The sequence below is a fragment of the Ochotona princeps genome, chromosome 10, assembly GCF_030435755.1.
Source record: "Ochotona princeps isolate mOchPri1 chromosome 10, mOchPri1.hap1, whole genome shotgun sequence".
In the NCBI taxonomy this organism is placed as follows: domain Eukaryota; kingdom Metazoa; phylum Chordata; class Mammalia; order Lagomorpha; family Ochotonidae; genus Ochotona; species Ochotona princeps.
Window position 1 is genome coordinate 71,820,629 of NC_080841.1, and position 17,887 is coordinate 71,838,515.

The 17,887-nt window shown below is 50.8% G+C and overlaps 1 protein-coding gene across 1 annotated transcript in view; it reads left to right on the forward strand.

Moving 5' to 3' along the window:
* Nucleotides 1-3,500: 3,500 nt before the first annotated feature.
* C10H10orf67 (chromosome 10 C10orf67 homolog) overlaps nucleotides 3,501-17,887 on the forward strand; it is a 123,357-nt gene continuing 108,970 nt past the window's right edge. The window contains exons 1-2 of the mRNA XM_058668907.1: nucleotides 3,501-3,602; nucleotides 16,648-16,768. Of these exons, the coding sequence (XP_058524890.1) occupies nucleotides 3,523-3,602; nucleotides 16,648-16,768 (201 nt within the window). The 5' untranslated portion in view covers nucleotides 3,501-3,522. The remainder of the gene's footprint in view (nucleotides 3,603-16,647; nucleotides 16,769-17,887) is intronic.

The window sequence follows — 17,887 nt, forward strand, 5'->3', positions numbered from 1 at the left end:
TGTGATGTTCAATTCTTCACGAATGGAAAACTTTGAATAGTAAGGTTGTTTTTCTGAATAAATGCTTATTTATTTATTCAAGATTTATTTATTGGGCCGGCGCAGCAGCCTAGCAGCTAAAGTCCTCACCTTGCATGCGCCGGGATTCCATACAGGCACCGGTTCTAATCCCGGCGGCCCCGCTTTCCCTTCCTAGCCCCCTGCTTGGGGTCTGGGAAAGCAGTTAAGGACGGCCCAAAGCCTTGGGACCCTGCACCCATGTGGGAGACCCAGAAGAGGCTCCTGGCTTCAGATTGTCTCAGCTCAGGTCGTTGCAGTCACTTGGGGAGTGAATCATGAGATGGAAGATCTTCTTCTCTGTCTCTCCTCTGTATATCTGCCTTTCCAATAAAAATCATTTTTCTAAAAGATTTCTTTGAAAGGCAGAGTTAGAGAGAGAGCGCGAGACAGAGATTGCGAGATGCTGCCCATCTGCTGGTTCACTCACCAAGAAGGGCCCCACCAGAAGGAAACCAGGAGACTGACGCTCCATCAGGTTCTCCCACGTGGGTGGCAGGGATCCAAGGACTCACCACGTTCCACCTCTTCCCCAGGCACCCGGGTAGGAGGCAGAGCAGATGGGACTTGAACCAGCTCTAGTACAGGATACTGGTGTTGCAGGTGGCAGCTGAACCCTCTGCACCACGACGGGGCCCCCTGAGTGGTGGTTTAGCTATCTGTCTCGGGGGGTGTTACCGGGGTGACATGCTTTTTCTGTTGATGATTCCCAACTGGAAGCTGAGCCAGGTTCACTGTTTCCACTTGTGAGGAAACAGACGCTCAGAAGCATCAACTGTAGACTTGCCCCAACGTCGTGAAGCGAATGCGTATAAAGACTGCTCAGCTTTTTAATATTTACGGTAGAGGTCACGACCTTTCTATGAAAAAGTCTGTTGATAATTTCTACCTGTGATGGAGACCTGGATGAAACATGACAGGTTAGCACAGGTGAGAACACGATCCAAAATGAGTATTTAAAAAACATTTATTTTATTTTTCTATTGGAAAAATAAAATATACAGAGAGGAGGAGAGACACAGAGGAAGATCTTCCATCAGATGTGTCACTCCCCAAGCAGCCACAACTGCTGGAGTTAAGCCTATCCGAAGTCGGGAACCAGGAGCCTCCTCTGGGTCTTGCACACAGGTGCATGGTCCCAAGGCTTTGGGCCATCCTCTATTGCTTTCCCAGGCTACAAGCAGGGAGCTGGATGGGAACTGAGGTCGCCAAGATTAGAACCGGCACCCATATTGGATCCTGGTGCGTGCAAGGTGAGGACTTAAGCTGCTAGGCGACTGCGCTGGGCCCCCAAATGAGTATTTTTACAAGCCAGAACACCTGAGAGACAGCATGTCAGTCACTGACAAGACAAATACCAGGCAGTTAACGTTTCAAAAATAAGCTCTAGTATGCCTTGTTCCCCTGGACACTGAAATCCGAAACTCCTCGCTACGCTATTTCACAAGAATCCCAACAGAGATGTTTTGTTCAGAGCGTGTTTTTGTGGGGTGGTGTGACTACACAGTCTCCATCAGTCAACAGACGCCACGCAGAGCTGACCAATGACTCACCGGCCACAGCATGAGGCCTGACTTCTCTGCTGCACAATAATCATTTATAACCGTGGTGACAAGACAGCGAAGCACTTTGCATGCTCTTCTCACTCCTCTTCTCACTCTCCTGGTCTCGTTCCAAGCGTGGGATTCGAACCTTTATCTAAAACATCTATCTAGAAATATCCTTAAGACAAAAAAAAAATTGTGTATGCATATATACGTATATCTTCAAAAAAGCATTTTTGCTAATGTTAGAAAACTTTCCCAAATATGTGTTTTAGATTTTGAAGATAAGAACCTCTGGGGACCGGCACTGTGGCATAACAGACCACTGCCTGCAATGCTGGCACGGCATTTGGGCACCGGTTCACGTCCTGGCTGCTCCACTTCCAATCCAGCTCTCTGCTGATGCACTGGGAAAAGCAGAGGCGGCCCGAGTGCTTCGGCACCTGCACCTAAGTGGGAGACCCGGGCGGAGCTCCTGGTTCCTGCTTCAGCCTGGCCAGTCCTGGTCCTGTGTCCGTTTGATGAAGGAATGCTGGTCTTTCCAGTTGGACTTTACAGTAATCTAACAGATTTTGCTTTCCCTATTTTCAGCTCCTGTCTTTCCCATAACTATCATAAAGCAGAAAACAAAACGTAGTTATTCCCTCCCTGCAGAGACCACACAATTGGGGATGTAGTCAATTGAGCTCTAGAACCAGGGAATGGATATAGGTATCAGGAGGCCTCTGTCAGCTGTCTGCCAGTAGTGCCAGAATTTGAAACACCGTTTGAGCCTGTTGCCCTAGTAAAAGCAAACTTACTGGGGACTTGAGGACATCGGATGGCAAGCCACACACTCTAGTTTAACATCTATCCTTTCATTTGTGATCTTCCCGCCTCGTGCCCAGGCCAGCAGGGGTCCCTAGGATCCTGCTGGGGTAGACAGGGAGAAAATGGGAACCCAAATGACGGCGCCGGGGGCAGAGAAGGAACAAAGGGGGCGTAGGAGTACGGCTGTCTACGGCCGGCCCTCCCGGAGTCGCGCGGGCTCGCGGGGTCACTCTGGGCAGCTGCGGGTCCCGAACCCGCCTCCTCGTCGCCTCCTGGCCCCGACCCTAACAAGGCCCTTCCAAGGCTCTTCCAAGGCGCTTCCCACGCCTCCCTGGCTTCACCTCTCCCGCCCGCAAGCCTGGTCGTCCTTCCCCTATTGCCCCGCCCCTGTCCACAAGCCCCGCCCCCAGCTCAAGCCTGGCCTCCTGCCCGCCTAGGCCTCGGCTCTCTTACGCCCCGCCCCCGTCCCCGAAGCGCCGCGCCTGACTCAGCTCCGCCCCGTCTCGCACCTCACCTCAAGCCCGCTCGCCTCACACGCTCACCGACGCCCCGCCCTACGCCCACAAGCTCCGCCCCCTAACTCAGGTCCGACCCAATCCTCTCGCGTCTCACCTCAAGCCCGCTCGCTCCACGCTCACCTACGCCCCGCCCCACCTCACGCCCACAAGCTCCGCCCCCTAGCTCAGCTCTGACCCAATCCTCTCGCGCCTCACCTCAAGCCCGCTCGCTCCACGCTCACCTACGCCCCGCCCCACCTCACGCCCACAAGCTCTGCCCCCTAACTCAGCTCCGCATCCTTTCGCGCCTCACCTCAAACCCGCTTACCTCGCTTATGCTCACCTACGCCCCGCCCCACGCCTACAAGCTCCGCCCCCTGACTCAGCTCCGACCCAATCCTCTCGCGCCTCACCTCAAGCCCGCTCGCTCCACGCTCACCTACGCCCCGCCCCACGCCCACAAACTCCGCCCCTCACGCCGCCTCTCGCGCCTTGCGGGCCTGGGAGTTGCCTGGGCGACGGAGAGACGCAGCGTGTGGGCGCCAGCTCCCTGGGGGGCTGGGCGCTTGGCAGCGGGAAGCCAGCCCGGGAGGCAAGTGCGTGTGTGCGCTGGCATGGAGGCAGAGGAGGAGGAGTCCGAGGAGACAGTCGAATCCCTGGAGGCCAAGCTTGAAGAATTCAGGGCCATCCCCAGGTGATCCAGCTCCGGCGTCTGACAGGTCCCCGACCTCCTGGAACCCGTCACTTGGGGTTAGGATTGTGGCGTGAACTCTGAGGGAAATCCGAGCTTCCACCTGCTGGTTTACTCCCTGAAATGGTCGCTAGGGTGGAGTTGAGCCAGACCAAAGCCATCCTCCACGTGGGTGCAAGACCCAAGCAAGCACTTGGCCCATCTCTAGGTGGTTAGCAGGGAGCTGTATGCGAAACGCAACAGCTAGAACTTGAACCTGGCAGGTTCATAGAGGATGCCAGTATGGTAGGTGGTAGCTTAGCTCACTACCTCAATGTGCCCTCACACTTGCCTGTTTAGACCAAAGGTCTGCTGGTGCAGGTGGGCTGGCCCGGAGCCCCTTGTGGCAGAGAACAACAGGATGAGCAGAAAGGCCCTCTGGGAGACAGTGCCAGCTGGGCTCAGCCTCACTCAGGGCTTGTTTTAACAGTGACGATGAAGCACCATGAGAGCGAAGCAGGGGTGGGTGGACACCACGAGCGTGTGTGTCTAACCTGTTCTGGAGGTTGACTCGCCTGGCAGACTTGGTGCCCTGGATTCCTTGGCATTTCTTGGGAGAGCACCCAGCTAGAAAGATGCCCAGTGCCAGGTGCTCATATAATGTGTGTAGACTGGATCTGGGACCTATGGGGACATGGGTGTGAATTGTATACCCACAGTGCTGGGGGGCAGCAAGGGAGCTGGGCTTGTGGGAGCGGCTGGAGATCCTAGGATCTGTGATAGAGCTACAGAACACCTCAAGGTCAGTGACCCCATGATCCACTAGGTCAGCAGGTCAACTGCAGGGAGGACCAGAAAAGGAACAGCAGGGTGCCTGGTGTCTGAGGCACAGCAAGGGGAGCTGTGTGGCTGGAGCAGGAGCGGGAGTGGGTGAGCAGTAAAGCTCAGATCCAGGCTGCCCTGTAGTGGAGGAGGGCGTTGTGCGGACCTCAGGAGGGTGTAAGGGCTTGGACAGAGGGACGATGCTGTCTGACTCACTTTCATAGTAGATCGGACAAGGGCAGCCAGACCGGGGACCATTGCACTTACGTGTGAGAGGTGCTACCAGCGGATGCTATGCAACAAGACGTCAGACCCCAGACTCATGCTACAGAAAGGACAGAACAGATCTGGAGGAAGGAGGTCTCTGAGATTTTTATGTTTGTTTTTTTTCCCCCAGCTACTTGGAGGAATGGAGTTACTGCTCACAGGCCTGTCTGGGGGGAGTACTGTCAGCATACTTTGGGACATGATGTGTCCTCAGTGGCTGTTAGAGAGCCATGGTTGATGTCAAGAGCCTGAGCGTCAGAAGAGAGGTCTGGCTTGGCTGTGTATTAGTTTGGGATTGATTGACCCAGAAATGGTGTCTTAAGCTGGGAGACTGGGTGAGGTGGACCAGGAAGGGAGTGTGCAGAAAAGGGACAGGCCCGTCCCGAGCAATTCACCTGTCACATAGTCCTCTCCCCATTTAACACCCAGCAGTGAAAGCATAGCCTGACCTGTCTTGGTTGCTTAATGCATTGTCAGGCACCTGTTAGCATGGCCTATTCTTTTTTTAAAATTTTTATTGTATTTTTGACAATATTTACTTAATTAGCGTAAAAAGGTTCAAGGGCTATAGGGAAGTGGGTAAGACTGTTATTTCCATATTGTTTCTTTCATGTATCTGAGGTAAAGAGGGATATTGAGGAAGAAGCCCCACCAGTCTCCCATCCACCCCAGGTCCCGGATGTGGGGCATGCTCTGAGATACTTGCTTAAGTGGTTTTGATAGTTCACCAGTTATGAATTGCTGCCAATCTCTCCACTCAGAGCACGATGAGGTTGTTGAAGAATCCACTGATTGACATAGTCCATCATAGAGTCTCCATTTGCCAGTATTTTGCTGCCAACATATAGCTGAGGAGGTTGATTGACTTGTTCTGTCTTCTGTCTTTTCTTGGTTAGGGTTCTGAGTCCGGCATTTCGACTGGGGAGATCCCCAAAGAAACTTTGTCTGAGGTGTTCCCAGACCAGATTCTTGTGTGTACTAGCAAGCACAGGGCGCAGCACAGTCCATCACCCCGATCAGCTGGTGGTTGCAATTGCTAGGTTGGTTCTGTTTTCAGTCCCGACTTCCACTGGAACCAATGGGTGTTGCAGTCCAGCCTGGTTCTGCCCAGCACATACTCGGCCCTCGCACAAACCAGGGAGAGCTACAGCCTAGTCAGAGCGACCCACAATAACCCCCACCAGGTGCCCCCCTACCCTGGTTTTCCAGTATGTGTAGCAGACTAGTCCAGTCTGTCCCACATCCTGTTTGGCTCTCGTACATGTCAATGGGTATCAAAGCTTAGTTCCATCTAACCAGCTCAACTATCCAGCCCTCACAGATGTTGTTGAGTGCCTCTCTGTCTAGCCACCCCAGCCCCTGTCCTAGTTTTCGAGCCCTCCCGTGGTAGTGGTAACCCAAGCGGGGGAGCCCACTATTTCCCTCCCAGGTCTTTCTCACTCCCAGATTATGCACTCTTCAGGTGGTTCTGTGGTTTGACTTGACAGAATTAGCCCCCAGTGCCAGCTTCTGCCAGCTGATGCTGTGGCTAAGCCCAAACAACCCTCACCCACTCTAATTTTGTTTGCACCAGTAGGAACAATCAGCCCAGCCTGGCTTTTCCCTGATCTAGTCCACATGAGGCGCACAGGTGTTGTAGCCCTGCCTAATCTGGTCTGCTCCCATCCCAGCTCACCCTGTCCAGTGGGAGTAGCTGTCCAGCAAGGGAACCACCCACTTATTCCCCCTGCCGGCTCTGCCCCCTCCCTTCCTGGTTTCCACGCATGCTGGATGGGCTGCTGCGGTCACATCTGGCACGGGCAACCTCACCCTGGCATTCCATATTGTGGACTGGTTTTTGTCGCGACCGGACCTGGCCTGACCTATACTCTGTTCTGGTGTTCAGATTTGCCAGTGGATGACGTGTACTGATTCACCCTGGTCTGCCCCTGACCCATGCCAAATGTATGCCAGTGGGAAACTTTCCATGGCCTATTCTGGGCTGTTTCCTATCTTGCTTCTTGTGCTTACCTGCTGGGTCTGTGTCCTGCCAGAGGAGTTGCCCAGGCTCCTCCATCAGAACCCCTCTCAAGGCCAGATTTTGCTCATACCAAGGGGTCCATGAGCCAGCTCTACTCAGTTCACCTCCTATCCTAGCAGGAACAGTGGCTTTTCCTGACTGGCTTTCAACTCAAGCTGGTTATTGCTGTTGATATTTCAGCCCAGCCACAGCTCGTCCATACCCACATACGGCTCACACATGGTTCAGTAGGGATTAAGCCCTAGCCTAGTCCATCCCACATCTACCCTGGTCCTCCAGGACACCAGACGGTGCTGGGGTCTGAGCATGGCCTATTCTTTAACCCCCAGCAGTGAAATCATAGCACAGCCCGGACCTGTCTTGGTTGCCTAATGCATTGTCAGGCACCTGTTAGCATGGCCTATTCTAGGATGCTGTATCAAGTGTCATCACACTATGAATAATGCGTATCCATGACTGTTTTCTGTCATCCTTTAGCATGCTAATTTTGTATCTAATTCATTACAAATCATAATTGCTTTCTTCCTGAGAGACCTTGTTTCATGGGTACCAACCAACCTGCTGTTCAGAAATAGAATTGCCGAGACTATAAATAAGGCCTGTGTGGGAGCTACTTAGCTCATTTGTTGTGATGGGGGTTTCTGCAGGAGGCAGCAGGATTGTTGTCTGCTGCGAGAGGCATCTGGAATCTGAAGGGAAAAGCTGGGGAAAGAACCCTCATCTCGCCTGTGGATTCTGAAGGAGCCATTGCACGAAGTTAGGGCTGCCCTCAACAAGGAGCCACAGGAGGAATCGGCCACTTCAGCCTAATGATGTGACCTTGAAGAAATAGTTTGTTTTCATTTCATCATTTGGAGAGAGAGAGAGAGAATCACCCCTCTGCTGGTTCACTCCCAAAATGCCAGCAAGAACTAGCGTAGATGTTACTTTCAGACTTTCATGTTATTATTTAAGGCCTAAGACAGCAATGATAGTTCTGGGTAAACTCAGAACCTTCTAACTGGTCCTCTAATGAAGAATTCCTTTGACTTGCAAGTGATTTATTTTGAAAAAAAATTTCGAATTTAGAGAAAGGTTACCAAAATAAGACAAAGAACTCCCATATCCCCTCAACCTTGAATCTTCTGTTCTTACTGATTTTCCATAATGTTTCTCCTTAAAAAGAAGATGTATTCATTTAAAAGGCACACACACACACACATCTTCCATCTGCTAACTCACTTCCCAGATGGTCACGACGGCCAGGCTGAAGCCAGGAGTCAGGAACTGCACCCCGGTCTCCCATGTGGGTGGTAGGAACCCATGAACTTGAGCTGTCTCTTGCTGATTTCCCAGGTGCATTAGGGAGGAGCTGGGTTGAAAGTGAGGCAGCTGGGACTCAACAACCCTACCAAGGTGTGCTTGCTATTCCTGGGGGAGCAGTGCTTTAGCCCCCTTTCATGTATGGAAATCTAAGCGGGATGGGCACTGGTGTGGCACTGAGATGCCGGTTAGACACCTGTGACCCACACTGCAGTGCCCGGGCATGGCTCCTGGCCTGGGTCATGCCTCCAGCTTCCTGCTCATCCTGACCTTGGCAGGCAGCACAGATAGCCCAAACGGTTGGATTCGTGACGCCCACGTGGGAGACCTGGCTAGAATTCTTGGCTGATGGGGTTTGGCCTTCTGGCTGTTGCTAAGGTCTGGGGGAGTGAATCAGGATGTGGGAGCTCTCCCTCTCTTGGTCCTGCTGTCATTCCAGCTTTCATGTAACTAAGTCATACTCTTCTAAAAATGTATAAATGTGTGCACACATACATGTGATACGTGTACATGAACATATGGACACACCTGTAACTGGGTGTCTATAGGTATGTCTAGTGCGACACTTGGCCTTCTGTGTGAATTCTGTGTCTGTGATTTAGCTAACCATGGACTTAGTATATTTTTAATAACCATTCATGTATTGAACTTGATTAAAAAATGCAGTGTTAACAACCTTTTTTAAAAAGATTTACCTATTTTTATTTAAAGTCAGATATACAGAGAGGAGAGACAGAGAGGAAGATCTTCTATCTGATGATTCACTCCCCAAGTGGCCGCAAAAGCCAGAGCTGAGCTGATCCAAAGCCAGGAGCCAGGAGTCTTTCCGGGTCTCCCACATGGGTGCAGGGTCCCAAGGCTTTGGGCCATCCTTGACTGCTTTCCCAGGCCACAAGCAGGAAGCTGGATGGGAAGTGGGACCACTGGGGTTAGAACCGGTGCCTACATGGGATCCTGGCACATACAAGGTGAGGACTTTAGCTACTAGGCTACTGTGCCAGACCCATGTTAACAGCTTTTGACATAATGTTAACATTGTGTGAGACATCATATGCTCTCTGGCTGTAATGCCAAAAGATATGCATGGATCATAGACACCACACCGTGGTGGTTTTAATTTTCTCAGTTTTATAACTTCTTGGCCTTTTGGCTAAGATCAAGTTTAATTTTATCAATTTTATTGAGTTGAAGAAGAGCTGGCGCAGGGAGGAGAGCAGGCAGGCACACACTGGATGGAGTTGCGGCTAAAGCAGAGGACCGGGAATGCAGTCCGAGTTCCCCACACAGCACTGGAGCCTTCCCCTGCTGCCTGCTAGGATGCATGGCAGCAGGAAGCTGGATTCGGGAGCCGAGGAGCCAGACATCCTAGGGCTGCTGGAGTCCCAGAGGACCTCATGACACCCGTGGCAGGTGCTTGTCCCAGCATGCCGTTTATGCCAAGCACGTGAGCATCTGCAGGCTGTGGCTCCACGGGTATCCTTGGAGCAGCCCCAGCATTGCTGGTGTCCCTCCCACCCCGTCACGCTGCTTCCTAGCTCCTACTTTTCTAGAACTGGTCATCTTGGATTCCTGTCCTCTTCAGCGCATTTGCTGATTGACTCACAGTCCACAGTCACCTGGCCTTGCTCTCCCCCACCTGGTGCTGTTGCCTGGCCTCCCAGAGGTCACATCCTCCGTGTGAGTGCCCGCTGGTCTTCTCGGCCTGACTTCCATGTATGAACCACCTCACTGGCTCCTGCATGAGAAAGAAAGGCAAGGGAAGGCAAAGGGATGTGACTGATTTCCACAGGTGTGGAGGGACCAAACCCTTGCTAAGGATCCCCCCTGAACAGTAGGAGTCTGAGACTTGAAACTCGGGGTGTATGGTGAGAGATGGAGCTCACCACTGTCTCAGAATAAATGCAGAATACTTTTTACTTACCTGTTTAACCAAACAAGTGTCCGTCTCATTGGTATGCACGTGGACAGGAACATGGAAGCTTGCTTTGGCTGCTACTGTTCTGGATGCCCAGAAGTGCCTGATGAAACAGTAGGTGCTGGGTTGTTATCTGTTAAATGTGTGAGGCTTGTACCAATCTCTTTGGACTTAGGGCATGTGGCCGGAATCAGGAGATGGAATTTAACACTCGGGAGCCGTGGTTCTTATAGGGTCCTTTCTAAAAGGATAGTGGTGCAACCTGGACTTTAGCGAGGTATCCTGAGAGGCAATGGCCGTGGGAGACTAACAAGATGAAACCTCGGGAGGTGATGATGACTTTGGCAAATGCGGGCAGAATTCTCTAAATGAGGCAGGATGTTTCCTTTGGAAATAGAAGGCTTTATTTTAGTTCTGTCTCATGCACTATTTGGAGGATTTGAAGAGCCAGTTACTTGCCAAGGACCACGAAGTGTCTGAGATTTTCCCTTACGTACAAGCCAATGGGTTTTCCCGCTCTTGTCCCAGGGCCCTTGGCAGAAGACACAAGAGCCCTGGTCGAGATGAAGGACATCACCAGTACAGCACAAGCCCTGGCTAGAGAGTGAATGTCATCGTGTGGATCCCCGTGTTCCCAAGTCCTACTTGGGGGGAACTCACAGGGCGCCATTCATGCCTGAGGTAACACACACATGGGGTCACACACCACAGAGAGGCGCCCTGGGCTTGAAGGATCCACCCGCGCTTGTTGGTAGGTGGCAGACATTACCTCACCCTGCAGGGCTGCCCAGAGCCGAGGTACACCCCGAGAAATGGCCTGTGGGTAGAGTAGGCTCCGCATTCCTCGCTTTTGCAGAAAGGGATAATCAGGGGCCGCGGAGGTTGCCCTGCCCAAGCAGCACTGTTGGTGAGAGGGGAGAAAAAAACAGAAGCTCCTTAAAGCAAATTAGACTGGGTCTGAAAAGTATGGATCTATGGAAAAGCACCAGAAACATGCGTGGAAATCATGATGTCCGTTAATGGAGCTCCCTCCCCTCTGGATAAAGAGGTTGACAAATGATGTCCCCATGATAAATGCTGGTGAGGGTGTGGATGGGCCACTGGACGTTTAGTACGGTTGATTCCACACATCCCTATTTTGAGTATTAAGTTTTGCTTTTCTCCATTGAAACGTAGTCAGCCTTAGTTGAGTGTAGCTATCTACACATATACTCTGCAAGTTGTCTCCAAACTCAGTAAAAACACGATGACATTTCCGCAGTGCAGTAGTGACTGTGGATGGTTATCATTGCCCCAGTAACCACCTCAGCCCCAGTAACCAGGCGACGTTTCTCCAAGGCCACGATGGGCCATCTAAGCCTTAACACACTTCTCTTTTCATTAACCCCCGGAACGGGTCCTCATCTTCTCAGTGCTGGCAGGCTGAGTAACCTGCCCAGGGTCACATGGCTTAGGGTGAATCAGGATGCTTTTAGCTGTGGTGGATGGGAACTGCCAGCACGTGGTGGCACAGGTACTTGCTGACATTTCAGGGAAACCAGAAGTGTGCGCGTTTCAGGGTCGGTGGAATTAACAGCTGCACCAAGTCTTGAGGCAAACTCACTTGTGCCTTGTCTGGAAGCTCACGTGAGGGGCATTGCTCTGCCCTCTGGCCTACCCCCTTCCTGGGGTCACTGGGTTTTTGTGGCAGTTGCTGGTGTTACTTCCATACTTGGCAATGGGCAGAGTCATCAAAGAGACCTCTCCTCTGAGGTCTCCCAAATAGAAAAAGGACTCAGTATACCTGCCCTGAAGTCCTCTTAACCCAGCCAAGGATGTGCCCTGCCGTGGGGCTGCCTGTTGAACTTAGGCCATTACTGGACTTGTGCTTGGTGCTGGGCATGCGTTCACACTCCCTTGGGTCCTCTGGGGAACTCTGCTGAGGAGCTTGCCCCTGTCTGGTCCTGCTCCAGGTGATCAGCAGAAAGGAGGAGAGAACACGAATTTTTTTTTTTTAATATTTATTTATTTGGAAGGCATAGTTGGCGGGGGGGGGGGTCTTTTATCTGCTGTTTTGCTTCCCAAATGGCCACATCATGCATTGGCCAGACCAAAGGCTGGATCCAGGGGCTTCAACTCACTCTCCCTTTGTGGGTGCAGGGGCCCAAAGAGTTCCAGTGCATTCCCAGGCACATTAGCAGGGAGCTGGATCAGAAGTGGAGCAGCCAGGACTCGAATTAGCACCCATATGGATGCCTGTACCACAATGCTTGCCCCAACATCCTGTCCTGAGGGTGTGCTGAAAAGTCTGTTAGCTGACAGTTTAGAAACAGTTAGCTATGCAATGTTTTGATCAAATGGACAGAGAAAGTGCATCCAGAAAATTTTCCTTGTTGTTGTTCCTGGATTGTTATAGGAAGCATTTACACACTACATGCTCCTGCTCTGTTCACAGTTTTCAGAAATACTGTTTGAAAATCAGACACGGGATGATGGTATCAGATTGTACTCAAAGATGCAGGTTTTGGGTGTTTTGGTTTTAGAATCTCACCATATTCTTTAAAAAATTATTGGTAGTCCATCTTTGACTTGAAAGTAGAGATGCATACTGTATTGTATCTTCACATCTGGATGTGATAGTCTCTATTACACAGTTACTATACATCCCTTTAAAGGAAAAGCCAATAAAACTGTTAAATATATCTTTACAATAGTATGATGGACTTGCTGCCATTGTCCATACCTACAATGTCAGGACAAACTTAACTAACAGAATTATGGACTTATGACTGATTATGAAGGCCTATACTATAATATGATATACTATAATATGATATGTGGGGAGGGGGAGGTTTAGGGATGGGGAAGGGAAATCCCAGAGCCCATGGAACTGTATTATAAAGTAATAAAATAGATAAATTAAAAAGAAGTTACTGACAACTTCAAAAGAGACATAACTTCTTTGTTCATATCTGCTTGCCCCAGCAAGTATCAATTTTCCCTATCAGGGGCTGAAAAGATCTTAAGCATATGTCTGTATGAATTAATTTTAAAAAAATTTTATTTTTGATGATTTTTACATAGTTGAGTAGGGTGTGAATGGTCAAGGGCTAGAGGAAAGTGGGTGAGACCATTATTTTCACATTCTCTTTTTCATTCCTGTATCTGGGGGAAGGGAGGAGATAAGGGGAGAAGCCACACCCAGCCTCCCACCCATCCCAGGCTCCTCGATGTGGGGTATGCTCCAAGGGTCCTGCTCAAGTGGTTTTGGTAGTTCACTAGTTCTGAATTGCTGCTAATCTTGCCATTCCAACCACGATGAAATCTCTCCAGACTCCACTAGTTGACATAGTCCATCTTAGAGTATCCATTTGCCCTGATATTCACTGCCAACACTGGCTGGGGTAGTTGATCGATTTGTTCTGTCCTCCGGCCTCTGTCATGGTATCAAGTATCCTCTGCAGATTGCAATGTACTGCATATCCTCCATGTGCACCTGGATATGCTGTCCACTCCTCCATCTAAGCCACTGAGGAGGCCCAGCTCTGACACATACACTCCACAGTCAGACCATGGAACCTGCACTTCTCTCCATGGTTGGGGTTCTCGGTCCAGCGGTTCAGCTGGGGGCATCTCCCAAAAAAACCTCATCTGATGTGATCCCAGACCTGACACCTGTATGTGCTTGTCAATACAGAGTCCAGCACAGTCTGTCGCCCAAACCAGCCTACTCATACACTGGTAGTTAAGATTGCTGTCTCCAGCCCTGTCTTCTATGCAAACTAATGGGTATTGCACCCCAGCGCAATCCTGTCCACTGCACACTCGGCCTTCATGTAAACTAGTGGGAGCTGCAGCCTAGTCGGAGTGAACTGCAATAACCCCCACCAGGCCCGCCTCCTGCCCTGGTTCCCGTGTTTGCTAGTATGCATAGCAGACTGGTCCAGTCTGTCCCACATCCCATTCATCTCTCATACATGTCAATGGACATTGAAGGCTAGTTCAATCCAACCAGCCCCACCATTCCATACTGGTGCTGGTGGGTGCCATTCTCTGTCTAGCCATGCTTGCCTCTAATCCTGGTTCTAATGCTCACCAGTAAGGGTGGCAACCCAAGAGGGAGGTGCCCACTGTTTCCCTACTGGTCCCACTCTCTTCCTGGATCCCATATTCTTCAGGTGGTTCTGCAGTTCAGCTTGACAGAATTTGCTGCCTCTGCCAGCATCTGTCAGCTGATGCTGTGGCAAAGCCCATCCAAATTCCCCTGCATAGCCCACTCCCATACCGAGATCTCAGACATGCTAGTGGGTACTTAGGCCCTTGCCTGGCATAGCCCATCCCCTCTGTCCTGGCCTGTGTATGAGCTGGTGAATGTTGCAGCCCAGCCTGCCCCACACTGTGTTTATGATGCTCATGCGGGTGCTGCAGCTTGGACCTGCAGCCTGCACCTGCCCATTGTTCCTAGCCTCAATACCTGTGACTGTCAGCAGGTTCCCTGTTAACACCTAGCTCAGCCCATCGCCACCTCAATTCTCACGCCAATCAGTGGGACTTGTAGTTCCACAGAATTGGGCCCACACATCCCCCACAGAATCTACTCCTGGCCCTGGCTCTCTCATGTGCTGGTTAGTATCATGGCCAAGCGTAATGTGACCTCTGTCCTGTTCTGACATTCAGGTACTGGGATCTAGCCATGCTAGACACGCACTAACCCTAGTTTTGTGTGGGCTGGCATGCGGTGGTCACCAATGCTCCATGCTAACAAACCCAGTTCCAATCTCCTATGTGGGCTGGTGTATTGGTCTGACCCATGAAGTTCTTCTGGTTGCTCCCCTCCAAACCACTAGATCTCAGTCCCCTTTGCTTACCTGCAAGCACAGTGGCCTTGTTGTTAGGAGTTCCTCAGGAGTCATTCCTTACCTGCAAGGTACTCCCAGGACAGTCCTCTCTGCCCCATATCTCCTTGCTCCTTTCCTTAGTTGATCCACAATCTTTGTGCCCAGGAGTGCGTGGGTTCTCCAGCCCAGTCTTTGGAAGCCCCGTGGGTAGTGTGCTGGTCAAGAGCTCTGCATGCCCATCAGAGTTCCAAGCTCCTGGCACATGAGCTGGCCTGGTGCCTTGCCCTTCCACACACCTAAGATTTAGGCTCATTGAGGTTCTCCAGGCCTGGTCCACCAGCACACCAGGGGCAGCATGCTAACCTTTGGCTCTCTCCTCTACTTTCCTCCCTTGCCCAGGACCAAGCACATGAAGAAATCCCCAGATTCATGTCACCTTCCTAGAGGTGAGCTCCCAGGTCCCCACATGCCCACCAGCACTATGCCCTAGTCCTCCCTCCAAACCCTCATCTTCAGGCCTCCAGGGGCTGCCCAAGACCACCCAGCCAGCTCACCGGCGTGGGAAAAATGCCCTGAATTAATTCTTAAAATACCAAACCAGCTGTGTGTTCATAGAAATGACACACTAAAAAAAGTAACTATATTTTTCAAAGATTTTATGAGAGGAATATCATTGTCTTTCTATTGGCAAGCCTTTTCCAAACCTGGCTTAGCTGTCTCTGGCTTTGGGCTGTCAGGCAGTCATGTGACATGCTATCTCTGGAATACGGCAATGAACATGTATGGGAGAATGACTGTGGACAAGACAAACAAAATGGGAATGTTCCATGAAGGTGGCCGTGGTCTGCTGTGTTCTCTCAGAGATTGTTCCAGAACCCCGTGTGGTCATCCTGGAGACCTCCATCCTGACTGCTAGCTTCGGGACTGGAGCAGAGTTTCCTTGTTAAAGAAAAAAAAAAAGGATTCATTTCAGCTTACAGTTTGAAGGGGCATGGCACAGCAGCCCTCCATAGTCTGGCATGTGGCAGAGGCTGGTCGTGGCAGGTGCAGCCACAGTGTTCACACCACGAGGCAGGAGGCAGAAAAGACAGCACTTGGGTTGAACTTGAGCTTAAGGAATCAAAACCTCCTGGGAGAATTTCCTTCCCAGGGCATACTGCCTTCTTGCTCCAGTCCCACCTCTCAGACCTCACTGGATCAAGTCTCTGTCCTGATTTTGCAGTTCGAACAGCTGACCTTGCATCACCTCCCTCCCCCATTTTAGCACAAGAAATAGCACTACATAAGCTGGAAAGAGAAGGGACTCACCAGGATTGTATTCAGGAAAGTGAACATAGGATTGGCGTCACAGAGCCAGCTGCCACAGTCCCAGGGGACTGGCCGGTCACAGCCTCCTGCTTAAAGTTGTTCAGAACACTGCTCGAGTTGCTGCTCGGCCTCTGGGCCAAGACCACATGCTAAAGGATTCCTCACCCCACCAGCCCCTTAGAATGGTTTCTGTCATCACCTAAGATTTATTTAGTTAGTTATGTGAAAGGCAGAGTTAAGAGATAGATAGATCTCCCATATGTGCTTTCCTTCCTTAAATGGCCACAATGGCCAGAGCAAGGGTCAGGCCCTCACCAGGAGTCAGGAACTGCCTCCTGGTCACCCACGTGGGTGGCAGGGACTCAAACACTGGGGCCCTCTTCGGCTGCCTCTCCAGCCACATTAGCAGGATAGGAAATGGAGCAGCCGGGACACAGTGCAGTTCTCATATCACATGCCAGAGTCACAGGTGGTGGCTCAAGGCAGTATGCCACCATGCCAGCCCTGTGTGATTGACAACAGGACTTACCCCCAGCCATGCATGTTCACGGACATTTCTAAGGAAGTATCTGTGATGTGAAGTGCACTGAACACCTTTGTCTTCTCTCTTCTTTCCAGGTATAACATTTCTGATGATTTAAAGGTTGGCTTTTTCACCACAGACCATGCCACCCAAACAGACCACACTGAAATTTTGCCAGTAAAGGAGTTGAGTTCATCTACACGGAAGTTACTGCAGGTAATTCTGGATCTACTTGTCAATTCTGACATGATTTTCAGATATGTTTAGCCTTCCTGTCTCTTTCATTGACGGAATTAAATTGGTTAAAATGTAAATTTTAACTTTGACAGCTTTGACCAACCAAGCTGATGAACGATTGTGTTTTTCCATAGCTAAAACATCTGTGATTTAGATCATGAATTAGGTCATGATGTGGCATGCCTATGCATGTCACCTTGTTTGGTGAAATATTCGGTTAGCTTTTGACATTCCTGAGCATTTTTCTCTGATACTTTGAAATTCATTAAAGCATATGTGATACAGGGGGAGAGAGAGAGAGAGAGAGAGAGAGAGAGAGCGCCATGCTAGGTTAATCACCACAGAGCTTTACTAGACCTCTACCGTGTGACCTCTTTCCATCAGATCTTTCTTAGTTATCAAGGAGGAGCCCACCTCGTGTCCATTAGCTCTCAAGAGTCTTTGGGAGACCCTCTCCCATGCTGGAGCGCCTCCCTGTAGATGCTCCGGCATGCCTTGCTTTGGGGAGCTTTCGCTCCACTGTCCCTTGAGAGGATTGTCCTGTCCTGGCAACACAGACTCCTGGTTCTGCCCCAGACGCACACCATTGATTAGGCTGTCTCTCCCTCTCTCGGCCTCCCATCTTTGGCTTGGAGGAATTGTCTGCCTCTGCTCGTGGGCCAGTGGCTTTGTGTGCAGCAGTGTTTGAAGTGAGTCAGAGGATGTGTGCATGAGTCATGATGAAGGTCACTGCCAAATTGCCCCTGCATACAGATCACACCACATTACTCTCCTCCTGGTACCTCTTAAGGGTGTTTTCTTCACATGCTTGTTAAATTGTGGCTTGTTTTATGAAGACAGCTGTCAGAAGAGAAGTCTATTATCATCTCCCCTGGTAGCCAGGTGCTTCGTTGACTGAGTTTCCATTAGGAGGATTTAAGATGGAAACTTTTGTGAAGAGTCGCTGCACCTGACCTTTGTCACTTGTTCTGGACCTCCCTCCTTCCCTCTCCCTCCCTCCTTCCCTTTCCCTCCCTCCTTCCCTCTCCCTCCCTTCCTTCCTTCGCTCCTTTCTTCCTTCTTTCCTTCCTCATTCCTTTCCTCCCCTCCCCTCCCTAC